Below are 19,869 nucleotides of genomic sequence, written 5' to 3'. Positions count from 1 at the left end.
GTGAGTGGAGGCCCAATGTCCATCTGCTACCCTACTAAACCTATAAATATATGCACATAGATCTATTTCCTCCATTATCATATATAAATATATTCACATATGTACATGCCTGCATTTAGGACTCTATGTATGCCCTTTGCCTCCTACTTCTTTCCTCTATTTCCTTTGACTTTCCTCTTGTCCCACTACTACGCTCAGCCTTCATTTGGGTTTCAGTAATTCCTCTTGGTTACATTGCCCTTGATCACTTCCTACCAGTCCTCCCACCCCCTCATCACCACCAATTTGGATCACTTGTTGTTTGCTTGTCCCTGGGTTGGTTAACACCTCACACCTCTTCCCTCCCCCCACCTCCCATGTCCCCCGGGAACCATAAGTCCCATTGTCTTCTTGTCCACATTGTTTATCTAGACAGACCCGCAGAGATAATGTGCACATAGAATTGCGGATGGCCTCCACAACACCACATAAAAACAAGGCAACGACAGCAGCAACAACTACAAACAAACAACAAAGCCAATGACTTACAAAATCTAAAACAAGAAAAAAAGGGGGGGAAAAGAGAAAGAGAGAAAAGCCTGTTAATAGTTCAAGGTCTGTTTGTTGGCCTTTAGGAGTGTTTTCCGGTAGAATCTGATGGGGTGCCACACCCTGGCCCCAAAGTCTATTTCTGATACTCCCTCGGAACTTCCTTGCTCTGCTCCCCCCACCGTTCTATTGCACACTTTAGTGTTTTGTCTCAGTGTGGTGGGAAATAAAAATTATTTTTAAAGAGGGGCAATCCCCGTTAACTCCAATTCTGCTGGGGACTAAGCATGCCATTTTATCTTTCAGTTAGGCAAGAATAGCCACAGTCATTTTTATAATGTCATCAGCAATGGTTTTACTTATTCTTAAGTACTTGTTGGTTAGTTTTTAAGTAATTTAAAAAATCATTAGCAAAGTTTAATAATGAATTTGAAGTGTTTTGTACACCTCTTAATATGATTTAAACTATTTAATTATATGATAAGCAAGTTATATGCCAATAAAAAGTTACTATTTCCTCATGTAATTTTTTCCCTTTCTCCTGAAACTTGTAATCTTTTAAGTAATGGCCTCAAAAGTGAGGAGTCATGCTATTTTTTGCTTTAAATCAGTGGTTCTAAACCTTCCTAAGGCCGTGTGCGACCCTGTAATACAGTTCCTCATGTTGTGGTGACCCCAACCATAAAATTTTTGTTGCTACTTCATAACTGTAATTTTGCTACTGTTATGAATTGGGCGACCCCTGTGAAAGGGACATTTGACTCCCAAAGGGGTCGTGACCCACAGGTTGAGAACCACTGTTTTAAATGATCATTTGTTCTTTTTTTCCTGAGGGAATGCTTTGGGTCTGAACACACATACTTTTGAGTTACAAAGTCTTAGCTACCCAGAGACTACTTCTGTCTGAAACTTAAGAGTTTATTTATATAAACTCATTTAAAAGTGAATTTGCTTTCTTCTGAACAATTATAGAGGTTGCAAGTAGCTGATGACAATTCTCTATTATATGCGAAAATATGCAGGTGAAAAGAGAAATTAAGACTCGTGTGAAAAGATGTCTCCTTTTAATATCCAGAATTGCTAGTAACCTCTTCATAAAGATAATTAAGCTGAATGGATACTATTCTACATGAAGAGTCTAATGTACGTGTAGTACATAAACCTTTTAATAAGAGTGCTACAGTTGGGCCCAAAATAAAAATCCCTAACCCGAAAAACATTTTGTTAGTGAAAGTCATCTTCAGTTAGGCAGATTTGAAACTTGTCTGTAAAAGTGAAACCGGTAAGAGACCCTGACTGCGAAGACAGCAATGCTTATAAATGGTTAGCTAAATCTATTCTCTCAAACCCCATTCAAATTCCCCATTACAGAAATTTTATCGCTCAAGCTATTGAGTGTGTTTATTAATTCTTTCCTATCACTCAGTCACCTGGTTCTGATCCTGATCACCTCTCTCAAGACTGCTGTTGGAATAGCTTCCTGAAAGGCTCCTAACTTCTGCTTCTCTTATCTAGTAGAGTGGAGAGGCTGATAACAAAATAACATTTCTACAATCTCTCTGATGACTTCATTTTCTTCCTCAAAACTACCAACGTAAACACCAATGAAAATGCTGAATTATGACCTAGCATAATGTGCTTATGTCAACATTAAGTATCAAAATAAATTTGAGGGCCTTTACAAACCCATTTGGCTACTCTATCCTATATTTTCTACAAATTCTATTTCAATTCCTATTCCCCATTTATAAGTTGGTCTTTCATTTATGTTTTCAGCATGTGGTGTGATGGCTCACTTTTATATTTTCTTGGCATGATTGGGTGGGGCTACCCACTCCATGTAGAGAAGATAAAAATCCTCACATCTGGACCAATAATTGCAGACAATATTGAAGTTATCAAGGATTTTGTCATGCTTGGATCTACAATCAATGCTCATGAAAACAGCAGGCAAGGAATCAGATGATGCACTGCATTAGGTTAATCTGTTGCACAAGACCTCTTTAAAGTACTGAAAAGCAAGGATATTACATTGAGGACTAAGGTGTGCATGGCCCAAGCCATGGTATTCTCCATTGCATCATGTGCACAGAAAAGCTGGGCACTGAATATGGAAGGTAGAAGATGAATTTGAATTGTGCTGGATTAGAACACAGAAAGTACCACAGGACAAATCTGTCTTGGAAAAAACACAGTAAGAATGTTGAGGCAAGGATGGCACAGCTTCATCTCACGTATTTTGGACATGTTGTTAGGAAAGACAAGTCCGTGGAGAAGGATATGACACTTGATAAAGCAGAGGACAGAGAAAAAGAGAAAGGCCCTGGACCCAGAGACGGACACGTGGCTGCCACAATGAGCTCAAACAGAAGAATAAAGTTAGAGGCAGTCAGATGTCTCTGCCATGCAATTTTTACACATCAGATTACTCAACTTAGTCCACAGAGAAGATTCAGTCCCCCAGTATTGGCCATTAACTTTTACCATTCCTGCGGTGGTAATCTAGCCACTCTGTCAATCTATCTGGTCAAGGGTCTTTCTCTTTTTTTACGATACCTTTCCTGGACTTGCCTGTGGAATAGTGACTCTGCTTTTGTACCATATAGCACTTTAATTGTACCTCTTTCAATGTACTATCAATAGGGCAGAATGTTACAAATGCACTATTTTTATCCTGAGGACAAGATCAGGCTTAAAAAATTATTTATTCTGTGAATCACTTTGTATTCCTTACAGCACTAAGCAGACTGCTATGCATAGGAAAACATGTATGTATGGATATTAAAAAAAAAAAGCCAACATACTGACTTCATTCTAAACTCATTGCTGGTTTTACCACCCTGCACAGCTTTTCAAGTGTTAAAAGAGTGTAATATTCATCCCCAATTTGATTACAGTAAATAATGGGTGTTGTAAAAACCAGATGTACCTTTACTGAATCAATGCTGTAACTTAAAAAAATCTCTGATTTGCAATAAAGTTAACTCTAGAACCACAGCAGTTACAACCCATGTTTCCTTTTAGTTTAATGTGTGATAGTTTCGTTAAGAGTAGATAAAGATGCATAAGTAGAATCTCCACATTATCACTTTCATCAAAAGAGTTCAGATGATCATTTCTAGAGCCACTGCCTATTGGCAAGGCCATGCAGAATAACAAGTAAGTAAAAAGTGAGTTTTATAATTAAATGTCCTATATTTAATTTAATGAGTAAAACCTATTTGCCTATGGCAACACGGCAGTTGAAAAGGGCCCTGAAAATGTGTCTATTAGGATGGTCTGCACCCCAACTTTGTACTACTCAGCCATGAAGCATTACTGGACACTACCTGGTTCTCTTGGAAGCAAATCCTGACCAAAGCTCAGACACAAGAGTGAAAACACACACACCAACAATTAGGTAACAGGAGGATGAAAACAACTGAATTTTACCTGTGTTCCGCTGCTGGAACAGAATAACCTGGAACAGGATCTTTTGTTCCATAGTATTTTTTAATTAAAGCAATTCCCGCTACTGTATCTGTTCCTTTGAAATTAACCAAATGAGCGGAAGCTCCAATACCAGCAGTCTGAAAAGTAAACCAAAAGTAAAAATCCAATCAATAAAGTCCCGTGATTGAGTTATATGCAACACCGCTTCCAAGGGATTTATTTTCCTTGGCTAATTTTAAAGACTTATTTTAACGATTACCAGAGATAATGGTTCCTTTATGATAAAAATTCAGGTTTTTCCACAAATATCTTAAGGATTCAAATATTATCATATAAAAAAAATACCTACCGTATATACTCGAGTATAAGCCGACCCGAATATCAGCCAAGGCACCTAATTTTACCACAAAAACTACATTAAAAATGTGCTGAAAAACTCGGCTTATACATGAGTGCATACGGCAATTAACAGTACCCTCTTCATTTCCCATCAACTTTATCTTAGTATTTCTCTATAGCATTAACTTATTATGATAAACTTATTGTGTGTGTATGTATGGCCTGTCAATATCTACCTACCTACAATATAAAGGACCAAATACTGTTGTTGAAGGCTATCTCCCTCCCATGTACCTTGAACAAAGGCTGACAGTGGGAAACAGGACTAGGAAGAGAGTACAAGTGAATGAATTTTTTATTCTCTTATTTTAAAAAGCCTGGCAGGCCAGGATTCTAGGTGGAGGGAGGTCTTCATACTTGTGAGTTAAGAGGTGAGTCCCAATCACACATTCTCATAATTAAAAGTAATGCTCACAATATCCTGCCATAATCATGCTGCCTTAGTTACCTCTTACAAGCACATGGCTGATTGCCATCTAGCCAGCAGCTTTATCTACAAGAGCAGACAGGTGTGATTGCTCTCACTTCTAAGGGACAGTCACTCCCCCTCCCTTACCTGCCCTAGTACTGGTGTTCGGTTCCTTCTCCAACAAACTCAGGGACCCTGAGGGTTAAGAGTACAGCCCACTCTGTTATGTATGTGGTTACCTGTAATTGAGGGGGTGGGGGGCCTTACATGTCCCGAAAGTATATATGCTGATGTTGGGAATACATTATCTCTTCCTCTGCTCAGACTTGGTCCTGAAGCTATCGCAGAGGTGAGCACCCCTAAACTTTCGTCTGTCTCTTAATTCATTCCCTTCAATTACACAACCGTCCCACAGCTGACACACAGTTGTCACAGTTCTTGTTCAATGTATATGTGTGTTGACTGAATCTATGAAATCTCACAAATGTGGTCTGCTTCCAGTCCAGCGGTTTCCCCAAAGTTGGCAGTGGTATTCTACAATCCACGTTTTATTAGATGAGGTCCTCCTCATAACTTCCTACCTCTTGCGAAGAGACTCCTCTGTAGCCAAAATCATGTAACTTATATTCTAGACCGTTTAAGTTTCCAGATGTTTCTAACAGGTATTTAGCCAATATTTTCTTCTGTTCCCTTGAATTTGTGGCCACTGTGATTGGATACCAAGACTGCACAAGTATAGTCTGTAATAACAAAATCAGGTACGAGTATTAATATATAAAATCCTAGGTTCTTTCTGAGGAAAATCCTAGCTTTCTCTGCAGGTGTGCTCTGTATTTTCAGATGACTAGAAACACTAATTAGACGTTTCAGCTGTGGATGAATTCCCACCACATGTATTCCAGGTACAGTCTCTACATAACTCAGGTCTCTAAGCAGCAACAGAGAGAAGACCAGGTCCTTAACAGAGTTTTATAAACACACTCACATGTGGCTGTTACAGCAATGTCATTGATGGGTTTTTAAATGCTCATCCATAGCAAAGAGTTTCAGGACAACATCATCTGTGGACTATACACCTTGTGGGGTAGTAATCTCAAGATGTTATCCACTGGCTGTTTGAGGGAATCTGTATTTTCCCCAAGATCTAATATGAAAAGTAGTAAATTCTGTACTCACTTCAGCTTAGCAATATCACAATAGGGCATCCTAATCACTGAGCTATGCATTAACTTATGCTCTTAGCGTTTTATGAAAAGCAATGATAGGAAAACCATGTGAAATATTCTATATTTGCTATTAAACTGCAAAGTTATTATTCTTTTTGTTACACTGTCTATGGCATATACATTTCTCAATGAGGAAGTGGAGCACCGCTGGATTCTATTTTCTGAGAAATTTACCTGGGATTCCCTGTTCTGTGGCTGTCAGAAAACCCCAGAGAAAGCTTGCTACTTAACCACCACAACTAAATCAACTGTTGTGGCTTGAGGATCCACTTTCTTCTCCATTCTAGTATCCTAATTTTCTGATTTTATTTTATAAGCCCGATGATTTGTTATGCGCAGCATCAAATCTGATTTTGAAAGCTGCTAAATGATAGCAGTGTCTGAGTTGTACCAAAGGCACATAAACAAACAAAACCCCCCTAATTTCTTAAATTTTACAGAATAAGCCAAGTAATCGATCAATTAAAAAAGTTATAAGGTTATGCAGCTGCATAAGGCCTGCCCAGACCAGCAGAGGACAATCTAGACAAGTACAAAATCATGAGGAATACTTTTCCAGTCAGGTAAGACTTGGAGTGCTTTGTTACTGTGGTAGTGACATATCTGATGATTCTTCTAGCCATATTTCTTTTTCCTAATGAGTCTGGGTAAGAGAAGGTGGAGAATTAACGATACTGATAGGATTAAAGGATTCCGTTTCAGTGACTGTTAACTGATTGTGATTGGAAAAACTCGGCACTTGAACATAAGGCTTGGTGAGTTTTGTACTCCTGCTGGGTAAGACAGTAGAAAAGGAGGCTCTTGTTATCACAAGAAAAAGAAAGCAGGAGTGAAGTCCGTCCTTTGGACCTGCGATCCCTGCACATTAAGCCTCCTCAATCCCGAGATGAAGATGTGACACCAGAGAAGCAGCAGCTGCAGCACCAACTTCCAGAGTATGGTGCAGAGTGGAGGCTTCCTGACCCTCCGCGAGAGAAGTGAAGCTCAGTACGTTTAGCCTGGAGGCTCACTTCAGGAGAGGGTGTCTCCTGCACTTTAATGGGGGCGTTAGTTCGAGTGCCGTCAAATTGAGGGCTATGGAGTTGTGGTGTGCCCCTTGGATCTTTATTGTCAATCCTAAAGGAGGGCAGGGAACAAGGACCAGAGAGAGGTCTGCCTAGGGGCAAAGCTGTATAGAGGCTGTCCTGCTTAAAGAAATGTCTTAAGCATCTCTGATCCTGAATTGTAAGCTATTAAACTCCCTTAATAAATCCTGTGACTGTGAGTATGGTTTGTGAGTCCTGTGTGGTCACTGCAGCTATTTACCAAACCAGCTCAGAAGCAGAGACTGCCATGGAAGACCCAGAGGGCTGGTGTCAGAATGAGTGAGGAAGTTTGGAGGGGAGAGGCACATCTGACCTCTGCCTCAGGAAGCTGCCTCGGGCTGATGCTGGCGAGTTCGATCTTCTTGTTCTGCCCTGTGTTAGAGGTCAGACATGTTCCACAATGGCCTTATTATATAACAGAAAACGGATTTCAACTATTGACTTAAAATATTCTGAACAATCACCCTCCTATTCAAAGGCACGCAGCTGGATTCATTTTGAAGGCCAGGAAGCCCACCACCCTGTTTATATTCTGATCTCAGTGCTCCTTCTCTGCTGCCTCTCCACAATGTTATCTCACAGTCTGAAGATGCCGCTCCTCCTTGACGGTCATGAGATTCCCTGTTCCTGCTTCTCAGGTGGCTCACTTTATCCCCAGTAGAAAAGCAAAACTGACCATTCCCCTCATTAGAGTTCCATTTACCCTATTTGCATGCTCCCACTCAGTACATTTGATCAGAATTATAAAGACTGTGAATAAAAGAACCATACCAAGTAATTCAATTTCAGTACCAGATACCAAAAACTTAGCAGTGCTCCCTACCACCCTCATTAATTTTGTTCTAACACAATTTACATTTAGGATTCTAACAAGTTGGAAATCTACTAAGCTTTACAAGTACTAATATTCACTCATTTTATCAAATTTCAGAACACTAGATTTCTACTGGAAGGAGCGTGAAAAAATTTTGATTTATAGATGGAGAAAATTAAGTCAAATTCTAACTTGCAGCTACCCGTTGCAGCTGCTGGTGTTGCTCGGTGCTGTCAAGGTGGTTCCGGCTCATCACCACCCTGTGTACCACAGAACTCAACACTTCCCAGGCCTGCTTAGCTGTTTGAGCCCTTTATTGCAGCCACTATGTCAAGCTATCTCATCCAGGGCCTACCTACAGGACAGGAGAAATGTCCAACACAGATTCTAAGGCTATAATCTTTATTGGAACAGACTGACAACATTTTTCTTAGTGGAGCGGAGCAGCTGATGAGTTCAAACCATTGATCTTTTGGTTAGCAGCTAAGTGCTTAAGCCCTATGCTATCAGGACACCATAACTTCAAATTCTAAATTGAAATCGCAGTTCAATTGTTTTTACTTCTTCAATTAATATTAAATAAGAATTTTTCTTTTTAAATCACCTCAATCCAATTTGTGAGCCAGTAGCACTCTGGGTCTGTGTTTTCTACGGTGAAGAGAACATTTCCTCTGGGAATGACAGAGCCCTCAGGGACTGCTTTCACTTCTATTGGAAGGTGTCCGTCATATTTCTGGTGGGAGGCAATAATGAATTTATACACTGAACAGTTACACTCAATTACCTGTTTTAATAAGGTTCTTTATACTTTAGAGGCATTCATTTTACTGTCATAGAAAATTTGTCATCGAAACAGCAACTATAGATGAGTTTATTTTAAAATACTCCAAGAACACTATTTTTCTTTTAAATAGGCCATTTTTCTGAAAGGTTAAATTTATCCTGACAGATCAAAGAAGGGGTTGCTATTAAAGAGCAAAAACAAAACAACAGATGAAATCTCTATGTATGCTTTAAAACTGTGTTAATAGACCTGAAACCACAAGATAAGTCTATGATAATTATACTTTCTAAAGTCTTGGTAATTAATACCCAAATCTTATTTAACTAACTTCTTATCAATTTAACAATTCCCTCCAAAATTGGGCAGTGGGTCTATTTGTTATATTGTATGTTACCAGATACTTTGCTATTAGGGTCCCTTCCTAAATATGATATAATAATAACGGTAAAACACTGTGGCTGGCTTCTGGCTAAAGGAAGAGAAGTTGTTTTGGGAATCTTAGTGGCATATTTATGAGACATGAACACAATTTTAGATAAAATAAAAGCCTGTTTAAAGAGAGGTATCACGCTATTACAAAGAATATGGTCATAGAAGTCCTGATTTAGACTGAAAATAGACCAGGAGACCTCAGGCAAGTCACTAATCCTTCTGGGTCTCAAGTTTGTAAAACAAGAGACTCAATACACCTCTCATATTTTCTGAACATATAATCAAAAGATTCTATCACTCTGGTTACTGTGGATTATATTAACAAGCACACAGCACTTACTACTGTAGTCTATCCTCACAACAAACCTCAAAAGGAAGGAAGATGGGGCAAGAATGGCTTACCTTACTTAAAATATGGAAGCCAGCAGCACAGACTGCTTTGCTGACATCTTTAGATGTCCATAACTAGCAGGCAGTGAAACTCACAGGTGTGCATACCTTACTTTACTGCACTCAAGACACAAGGTTTACAAATCGAGGGTCGGTGGCAGCCCTGCATCAAGAATGGCGCCCTTTTTCCAGCAACATGTGCTTGCTTCATTTTGGTCATTCTCATAATACTCTGAATTTTTCCATAATGCTATCCAACATGTAATAGACTAAAGTATAATTAATGTGTAACAGCTTCTATATGCACGGGGTAAACAAACAAACACATCTGACTCAATTCATCGCCACTGTTCCTTTTGCTGCAGTGGTCTGGAACCAAACCTGCAATTTCTCTGAAGTATGCCTCTGCAGACATGAAAGTTGAAGTATTTTAAATTGTGCTTGACAGACAGTATAAACAAGGAAAAGGCTCTCACTTTTAAGACATAACTCGACTAATGCGTAAGTATGTTACTTTGACATTCCCAATCCATGTTTGTAAAAAAGAAAACTACCAGCAGATTTCAACTCTTATAAATCAATTTCCTTATCTTTGGATGCCCAGAAGTTCAAGCATTAGATCCATGTATGCTATGTATAGATATTGTAGTACAATAAGGGATAAAACTGAGTTTGTGTCATACCTTTCTACCTATTTAGTGAGGGAAATTTCCCAGAATTATTGTGGAGTGATAGACACACAGTGTCTATTTTCTTAGATAACCTTAATTTTTCTTAGTCAAGGTAATAGTAAAATCACCTTTCCAACAAATCCTAGTTATTTAATTATAGTTAGTTTATCTTATAAGCCATAGATCTGTTCATGATTTGCCACAGAAAACCTATTTATTGTTCCCCTTAACTTGTTACAACCATGTATAAACATAGCCAGTATTTTTAAGCTACAAACAAAAAAGAGCAATAAGCATGATCTAATTTGTATTTTCATTCCTTTGCAAGAAATTTAGAACTAAAAGCAGAATTAGACTAAGACATGAGACTATTTCTTACCTCAAGAATGTAGTTCCAACCCTTTTCATTGAAGACATCATCTTGGAAATGTTCTTTATAGACCTCTTTGGCTTCTTGGATTTTCTCTTTGGTTACTACTTTTCCTAAAATGATAAACGTCTCATTTATATTTCTAATGACATTATCTATGGCTAAACTGTAACAAAATGAAGGTCCTCACCTAATCACCCACTCTACAGATTATAGAACTAAGAGGTTGAGTCAATAGCACACGAGAAAATAAATCAGCACTTCTATCTTCCAATAGCTCACTCTAAGCATAAATTGCATTCTTTTTTTAAAAACAGATGTGTACTTTAAAAATTTTCATAATTTAAAAAAATCACTGTAAATTAACTGAATATTATAAGAGATCTTTTCTGCCTATACCTATTCTTCAAAAAAGAGAAACAAAGCATTGCCTTCAAGTTGATTCTGACTTATATCAGCCCTCTAGGGCAGAGTAGAACCACCAAGATTATGATCTTTACAGAAGCAACCTGCTATACTTTTCTCCCAAAGAGTGCCTTTGTGGGTTTGAAGCACTGACCTTATAGTTTTGAAAAGAAGCTTTTAATACAGATAATTCAAAAGCTTGGATTTGTACATTTTTCCAGGTGAACTGTACCCTTTTAGCCATGTAATAATGCTCAAGGCCAAATGAATTAACATCAAGGTTCATGCAACAAACAAAAAAAGCACAAAGGAGTTTGTACCTAGGTTTACATAGAGAATTCTCTTAATACCTCCTCTCTCTAAATGTGAATAAAACATGAATTTCATAGATTTGCTGTGGGAATTAGAAAATACATATAAAACCCTTAGTGTGATAGTCATCATAAGAGAAAAGAGGCCTTACATAAACAGTTCCTCATTTTCTGTACCACTGAAAATATCTGATAATCCATTGACAGATAGCCACTGGAATCAGTCTTATCTCTAAGAAACAAAAGCTCATTAAGCTAAAACAATTCCCATTTTTAACAGGTATTTAGAGAAGCCAAATGGCAATAATGGCTCTTTGAAATACTACAGAAGTATACTGGTAGGGTTAACAGGTGGAAAAAACAGCAAGCCCTTATGGTTAAAATAAAGGGTGTTTTCAGAGCTGGCAAATCAGTAATTTTCAAAATTTATTTATATTTAAACTGAAAACAATAATAGCAACTCCTTAAAGGGCGGCTGTGAGGATTCAATGTCAAAAGAATTATTTACATAATCTTGGTCTATATTAAGCAATCAATACAGTTTTAGCTATAATTAATAAGTAATGCTTTATAAGGTTTTTAAGTTGCAAAAGTAAACTACGGTGTGCCATCATTTTTTGGGTAGCTATCTCTAGATAAGATAAACTAGTCAGTTTATTTGAAGTATCTTGGTTAGTCTTGCTGCATGAATATCAAACTCATGGACATCAAAGAATATCAAACTCATGGACATCAAGTCGATAGTGACCCAAGAGAAAGGGGCGATTATTGCATTTCAAGATTCAATGCCTAAATTCACTGCCAGTGAATCGATTCCAACTCATAGAAACTTTAATCTGTATTAAATTCTGGTATTTTTTTGTATGAAGAGGTTAGAGACAAAATTTTCTAAGATGCATAAAAATGTTGGGGGCTGTTTCTTTCCTTAGAAATACTCTTACAAAACAGACTTTGAAAAACCAAGGAAATGAATTTGGAGATTTTTCTGCTTTAAAGTACATTTGTGACTAACTCCATAGTAATTTGTTATTTTAAGGAATAAGCCTAATGATTAGGTTAAAAACATTTTAATTACAAATGCTATAGCTACCATAATTTAAAATGACTTTATAAGTCAATAACAAGTCCTTTACTTTCAATTAATGAATAATGTCCATCAGTTAACCAGATTAGTTCCAGAAAATCAGTGACTTTTCTAAAATTATTCTAAAGCATACCAATCTCAGAAAATTTCTGACACTAAGACATCAAACACTCTGAAACATATTTAAAGCAATTAAACAGGTTAAAAAATTGTTCCCAATGAATTCTGAAGTAGTTCTGAAAATAAATTACAATTTTATTCATAAAGTATCAAAACCATTCAAAAAGTTATTTCAAAGAAAATGAGAAAAATTATGAAATTACATAAAAGTAGTGTTTTAAAATATACTAGGAAAAATTAATACCTTTTAAGTACTTATTAAGAATGTACTGCAACCCATAAAATACTGTTTCCTCGTATTTCACCTTCCTTACTTTGGAGTTTTCTGTTTTCTTTTCACGGCATTCGAAGTAGGAATAAACTTTGCTTGTATTGGGTGGATATTGTTTATAGTGAGTTACCTAAATGGAGAAAAATACTTTAGTTAGAAAACACAAATGTACAATATAAATCACAACAGAAAACACTTGAAATTATTTCAAAACTGGAGAAACTATACTTTAAAAAAAATCATCCTATTGGGGGCTCATACAACTCGTATCACAATCCATACATCCATCCATTGTGTCAAGCACATTTGTACATTTGTTACCATCATCATTCTCAAAACATTTGCTTTCTACTTGAGTTCTTGTTATATCTGCGCCTCGTTTCTGCCCCTCCCTCCCCGCTCCCCATTCCTCACGAACCCTTGATAATTTATAATTACTTTTTCATGTCTTACACTGTCCAACTTTTCCCTTGACCCACTTTTCTGTTGTCCAACCCCCAGGGTTATATGTAGATCCTTGCAATCAGTTCACCCTTTCCACCCCACCTTCCCGGTATCACCACTCTCACCACCCATCCTAAGGGGTTCATCTGTCCTGGATTTCTTGTGTTTCCAGTTCCTATCTGTACCAGTGTACATCCTCTGGTCTAGCCAGATTTGTAAGGCAGAATTGGAATCATGATAGTGGGGGAAGGAAGCATCAAAGGACTAGAGGAAAGTTGTATGTTTCATTGGTGCAATACTGCACCCTGCCTGGTTTGTCTCCTCCCCGCGACCCTTGTGTAAGGGGATGTCCAGTTGCCTATAGATGGGCTTTGGATCCCCACTCGGCACACCTCCCTCATTCACAATGATTTGATTTTTTGTTCTTTGATGCCTGATACCTGATCCCATCGACACCTCAAGATCACACAGGCTGGTGTGCTTCTTCCATGTGGGCTTTGTTGCTTCTGAGCTAGATGACTGCTTCTTTATTTTCATGCCTTTAAGACCCCAGACACTATATCTTTTGATAGCTGGGCACCATCAGCTTTCTTCACCACATTTGCTTATGCACCCACCTTGTCTTCAGCTATTGTGTCAGGAAGGTGAATATCATGGAATGCCAGTTTAATAGAACAAAGTGTTCTTGCATTGAGGGACCTTAATGCTTAACCTATAAATATATGCACATAGACCTAGCTCATCATCATATAAATATACTTACATATGCACATGCCTGTATTTAGACCTCTATAAATGCCCTTTGCCTCCTAGTTCTTTCCTCTAGTCCCACTATCATGCTCAGCCTTCATTTGGGTTTCAGCAATTCCTCTGTTACATTGCCCTTGATCAAACCCTACCAGGCCTCTTACACCCTCCTCTGATTTTGGATCACTTGTTGTTCCCTTGTCCCTGGGTTTGTTAACATCACTTCCTTTCCCCAACCTTCCCCTCTCCCATGTCTCTCCTACACCCCCCTCCCTCCCCACCCGCTGGAACTGTGATTGTTTATCCCACTTATCTTATCTAGATAGACCTGCAGAGATAATAATATGCACAAAACAAGACAGAGCAAAACAAAGCAATAAAAGAAAACAAAAACAACAAAAACAATGACAAAAGAGGAAAGCCTGTAAATAGTTCAAGGTCTATTTGTTGACATTCAGAAGTGTTTTCCGAAGGATTCTGATGGGGTGCCACACCCAAGAAACTATACTTTTAGATGCTATTGGACAACTTAGATTTCCTGGCCATACAAAATGAAAATAAGTATCTTATTAGAATTATTTAATCGTTAAGAGCCCTGATGACGCAGTCGGTTACATGCTGGCTACCAACTGCAAAGTTAGCAGTTGGAATCACCCCCCTCCCCTCACCCGGCAGTCCCAAGGGGAAAAGATGAGGTTTTTCGCTCCATAAAGATTTACTGCCTCAGAAACTATAAACAGGGTCACTCAGTCAGAATTGACTCGATGGCATGGATTTTGGTTAGTAGCTTAAAAGCAAAGCCATAGGAGAGTATTAAATGGTAGAAACAGAAGTACTGAGTTTAAGGAAGTATAAAGCCTTTAAACTGGACATTTGAAACAAAATAGAAGGAAAGATATCTCATTCAATCTTGGGTAGCAGTCCCATATTCTGGAAAGGAGAAGCCTGGAGCATATGTAACATAAAAGGATGAACTAAAGTCAGCAGGATTTGATCCTGGTCCTGCTTAAATGTGGCATATTCGGTAGGCAGTGGTCGCCGCCGCCTAATGACTGTTTCTTTGTGTGCATGGTGAGGTTGAGGGTGATGCTCTTCACGGTGACACTGAAAACCTAGATGATGAAAGAAACAGCAGTAGGAAAAGAATACATTTTGTAATAATTTCTGTGTGTCCTAATTACCTCCTACTTGGAAAGAAATGATTATAAAATGCCAACTTCAAATCCTTAGGAGTTTGAAACTACAAGGAGGTCGTATCACAAATTTCTCTTTCATACACGAATGGGAGACACCATTGAAAATGGTCAATTTTTGTTTTAAGGGGGAGTAAGGGAGACCTAAAAAGTAAATGCTCACTATAATGTAAATTTTACTTCAATGTTTTAGGTACATTAAAACATTTACCAGTACAAATTAACCAGAGTAATAATGTTTTTCCACAGTTGAAAGAGTATAATGCCTTAATAGTTCAAGACAGAATAAATCAAAACAATAAATTGTTGCAGAACAATTTTGATGAAGAGCCACCACTGTGAATATAATGCATTTTCCTGTTAAGCTCTGACTTCAAGCTTCAGAGAAACAAACTTTCCTTCAATTTGGCTGCTCAGTCTCAGCCCCAGTAAAACATGGTTTTAACTAAAACTCCACTGGCTTGGAGTCAAGCTTCTACAGTGAATACTGTAGATCTATGTCTTCTGTGGCCAAGTACCATTTGATTTCTTCGCCACACTTTGCTATTAATACCCTTTAGCTTCAGTGATCTCTCCATGAGGAGTATTGAGTAGGGTTGTGACATAAGAACTAACTGTTCTTAGTTTAGGGTTATAATTAAATGGGAGCCCCAAGCCCATTCGTATATCTATGGTTTATGTATGTCCTTGTTTTATTTTAGAGACACTATTATCATTTTCTTGGAGAACATTATAAACCATTCTCACAGAACATAATTCTGTTGATAGTGACATTAGGTTAGCCAGTAGAATAGAATTTAAAATCCTGTTGGGAAAAGGAAATTACACTTGTATAGGGCCAACATTTTAGACCACAAGATGCCAATTTTTGTACAGATTAAAACCTTTAAGTGACTGAACACTATTTACACGAACAGTGAGAGTGGGAGCAAGGGCAAACATAACACTCATTCAGAGGCAGAATCAAGCCTGCTAGACTAACATGTCACAAAAGCCAGAGAGAGCACGAAAATAATAAATACAAGATAGTTGGCCATTGCAAAGGGAGAGATCCAAACCCAAGTCTAATGATCACCAGTTCCATATCCTTGGGACAGGGGTCAGATGCTTCTCACCCTAGGGTATTTCAGCCTTACACCCAAGGGAGTATTTGAGTTCCTCAAATCTGCTACAGATTAGTTTAAAGCAGTGTTCTCAACCTTCCTAATGCCATGACCTTTTCATACAGTTCCTCATGTTATGGTGACCCCCCCCCCAACCATAAAATTATTTTCGTTGCTACTTCCTTAACTGTAATTTTGCTACTGCTATGAATCAGGCGACCCCTGTGAAAGGGTCATTTGACACCCCAAAGGAGTCATGACTGCTGAGAACTGCTCAGCAGTGGTTGAGAACTGCTGGTTTAAAGTATAAAGTCCAGTTTGCTTAGTGCGATTTCCAAATGGGATCCTTCTGATGTGGCCTGTGAAGGGTGTTGTGTACCTCAAAAGGAAGAGTCTAAAGTTACAGTTGTCTACAGCACGGTGTCCAGCTATCAGAAGTGTGCCTGGGGTATAATTTTATAAAACAAGATCTAAGTGAGGGGTCAACCAAGTTCACCTGGAAGTACACCAGCCTGTGTGATCCAAGGATTATAAATAATAAAATCCAAATATGGAGGAGGCAATGGTACCAGAACTTAAATTCTGAACACACAATTTGCAGAAGACTATGGATGACAGTGGAAGCCTAAAATCCACTTGCAGGGTCTCACATGGATTAAGCCTCCAGTGAATTCCCTGACTACAATCTAGGTATATGAGTAGTCGTGCTATCAGATAGAGAGCACTGGAAAGTCGGTTACAGCAGATACAGTTAGGTTAAAATATAACACCTTATCATTTGATCTCCCTTTTAACCCATTTCAAATATTCCAGCCTTCAATATAACATTTTCTGGTTTCTTCTCAATTGAGGCTTTTCTCATTTATTTTATCATTGCTGTTGTTTGTTTTGGATTTGTTGATTTTTTTATGTTTTTCCATCTATGAAATCCAGGATTTAGATAGACAGTATAAAGTATGAAGGCAGTATAAGCTCTATAAAGACAGTAACTGGATTTACAATTGCCTAGGGACACGGCAGGGAAGTTGGAGGGGTGGGGAGGAGGGAACTAACAGCAATTACAAGAAAGAAGAAAATGTCCAAAGTGGACTGTGGTGATGATTACACAACTCTTCCTTCTTAATATTGATTAAACTATAAAATTTTGTGATGTGAATTATATGCCAATTAAAGAATATGTTTTCTATAAAGGAGCCTGAACAGCAAGGTCCGCGATTCATAACCACCTGCTACTGAGAGAGAGAAAGCTGAGGCTGTCTGCTCCCGTCAGAGAGCTAACAGACTGAAACCCTATATAGGGTCACTATGAACTGGAAGTGACTCAAAGGCACAGGGTTGCGTTGGGTATAAATGGAGGAAAATAAACCACACATTTAAAATGTATATTCTCATTTATTCTTCTAATGGAAGCGTATCTTCAACTCTATAGAAATAATAATTCTATGCTACTTAAATGTAGCCTTGGACATGAATCTATAACTTAACACGTGATCAGATAACTTAATCAGGAAAGAGTTAAAATCTTTAGGCTTTGCTTAGGTATACCAAATGTCTAGATACTAACCTAAAAGTACAGAGAAGCCTCATCAAATCTAAAAGTACCATGTGCTAATGAAAATAAAATATTACACACTTTAAACTCATCCCCCTTGCATGTGAGTTTCCTAGGCGCACTATTTGGGTGTGCAGGTATATGCCAGTATGTTTAAGTCTGAATTTGCATTACCAACCATCCAGAGGAGCCCTTGACGTACAAATGTTAGGTGCTCAGTTACTAACCAAAATATTGGCAGTTTAAAACCACCCAGTGGTTTCAAGAGAGAAATGACTACGTATTCTGTTTCTGGGAAAATTAAACCCATTGCCTTTGAGTTGATTCTGACTCAAAGTGACCATGTAGGATAGAGTAAAACTGCCCCCATTGAGTCTCTAAGGCTGTAAATCTACGGCAGCCAATTCCCCACATCCTTTTCCCTTGGAGTGCTTTGCAACTATGCTACCAGGACGCCTTAGATAGTGATTACAGAAGATGACTCCAGTGAGAAAGGAAAGGGGAGGGCTGAATGGCCAATATGGGGTGTGGGTAAAAAAAACAAGCCTTTACTCAACACATACTTATTGAACGAGGCATTTTTCTACTAAGTGGCTCCAGATTGCCCATAAGTTGGTTTGATTTCCTTCCAAGAGCTTTCCTCTCACAATGCAATCACATGACCAAAGGCAACTACTACTAACCTACTTTCCAGGTTTGAGTCATTTATTCGTAACTGCTGAGAATCACATGACATTTTAACAATAAAATACAAATGCAAGAGGATGAGGCAACGTACCTACACACAAAGAACAAGTTATATCACCTAATATCTTAGAACAAGTAAAAGAAGATCCACTTCATCTACCTTAATTAAGACTTTCTGTTGCTTCAAAGCTATTAACAGCAAAATATAATAGATTCTTCTTCCCAATATTTAAAGATTTCTTAAGTTCTGAAGGAGCCTTGGCCAGTGTAATGGTTACTCACTGGGCTGTTAACGACAAGGTTGACAGGTGAAAACTACCAGCAGCTTCTTGTACCCACTAAAGAGGTATAGTCTCAAAATCCCACTAGGTCAGTTCTACCCTGGTCTACAGTCACTGTAAGAACAGACTCGATGGCTGTGACTTTGAATTGAGTACGTTCTGATAGCTTTCTAAAGCCAAATATAAACCATTGTTATTTGGCTTCATGAAGCAATAATCAATGGATAAATACTGCTTATAGATTTTTATCTTTTACTATTTTGCGAAAGGAGAAGAAATGCGAAGATGAGATTTTAAATTATTATACTGCCTCTTCCCTTAAACTTTTGTGCTTCCCCAACAATTTGTGCTTCTTTTGTTTGCCACACTTCCAACGGAGATTTCATCAAACTAAAGAAGATACCAGCTTCTGGTATTTTTGTTTTGCAAGACAGTATACAATTATTACTGACCTACATCAATTCTCCCATTAAGCATATTTATGAGATATGATTTTATTTCTGTTGCCCAAATATTTCTTATAATTTTGAATATGAAATTCGGAAATTGAAATACCCATATATATACAAAATGCCAGAGGTATCATTAAGAATGCATAATTCTGTTGTACAAAGTTAACTAAATATATATACCTATCACCCTCTGCCCTTGACTTACAAATTGTATTAGTGGCCCCAACCCTTACAAGGTTCTGATTGCCATAGGAGTCAACTGTAACAATACTTAAGTGACTGTTCAGAAGCAGTGAAAGAGAAAAATAGGAACAGTTTACAGGAAATAACTAAAAGGAGAAATCATTCAAAGGAAGTAACTGGGGGAACCAAAGTCCCAGGAAAAGCTAACTTGGTCACATGATTCACCTGAATCTTTTCTGCAAAATACCTCAAATACCTTCAGTTGGTTATTTTGCCATTAATAAAGATCTTTTTTCTTTTTTAAGCTGCCTTGGATGGCTAATGACAATAAGTAAATGATACAGCTTTGTAACTACTCAGTAGTGAGACACAACCCTCATGTTTGTCATCTGTTTAATACCTAGACGACCTATTAAAGGACCAGATGAAATTGTGCTGAGTTCTACATCCATAGCAAACAAAAGATTTTCTAGGAAGGAACTTTCTTTTTTTTTTT

The 19,869-nt window shown here is 38.0% G+C and overlaps 1 protein-coding gene across 1 annotated transcript in view; it reads right to left on the bottom strand.

Annotated features, from left to right (window-relative positions):
- NAMPT (nicotinamide phosphoribosyltransferase) overlaps positions 1-19,869 on the bottom strand; it is a 47,070-nt gene that overhangs the window by 20,093 nt on the left and 7,108 nt on the right. Inside the window, exons 2-6 of the mRNA XM_004702780.2 lie at positions 12,705-12,861; positions 10,550-10,653; positions 8,498-8,626; positions 5,350-5,508; positions 3,961-4,097 (exon numbers count right to left, since the gene is read on the bottom strand). Of these exons, the coding sequence (XP_004702837.1) occupies positions 3,961-4,097; positions 5,350-5,508; positions 8,498-8,626; positions 10,550-10,653; positions 12,705-12,861 (686 nt within the window). The remainder of the gene's footprint in view (positions 1-3,960; positions 4,098-5,349; positions 5,509-8,497; positions 8,627-10,549; positions 10,654-12,704; positions 12,862-19,869) is intronic.

Source organism: Echinops telfairi, unplaced genomic scaffold (genome assembly GCF_000313985.2).
Source record: "Echinops telfairi isolate 266 unplaced genomic scaffold, ASM31398v2 ScPeMD7_23;HRSCAF=83, whole genome shotgun sequence".
Lineage (NCBI taxonomy): Eukaryota > Metazoa > Chordata > Mammalia > Afrosoricida > Tenrecidae > Echinops > Echinops telfairi.
Note: the sequence above shows the minus strand (reverse complement) of the source record. Positions and strands in the feature narration are given on the sequence as shown.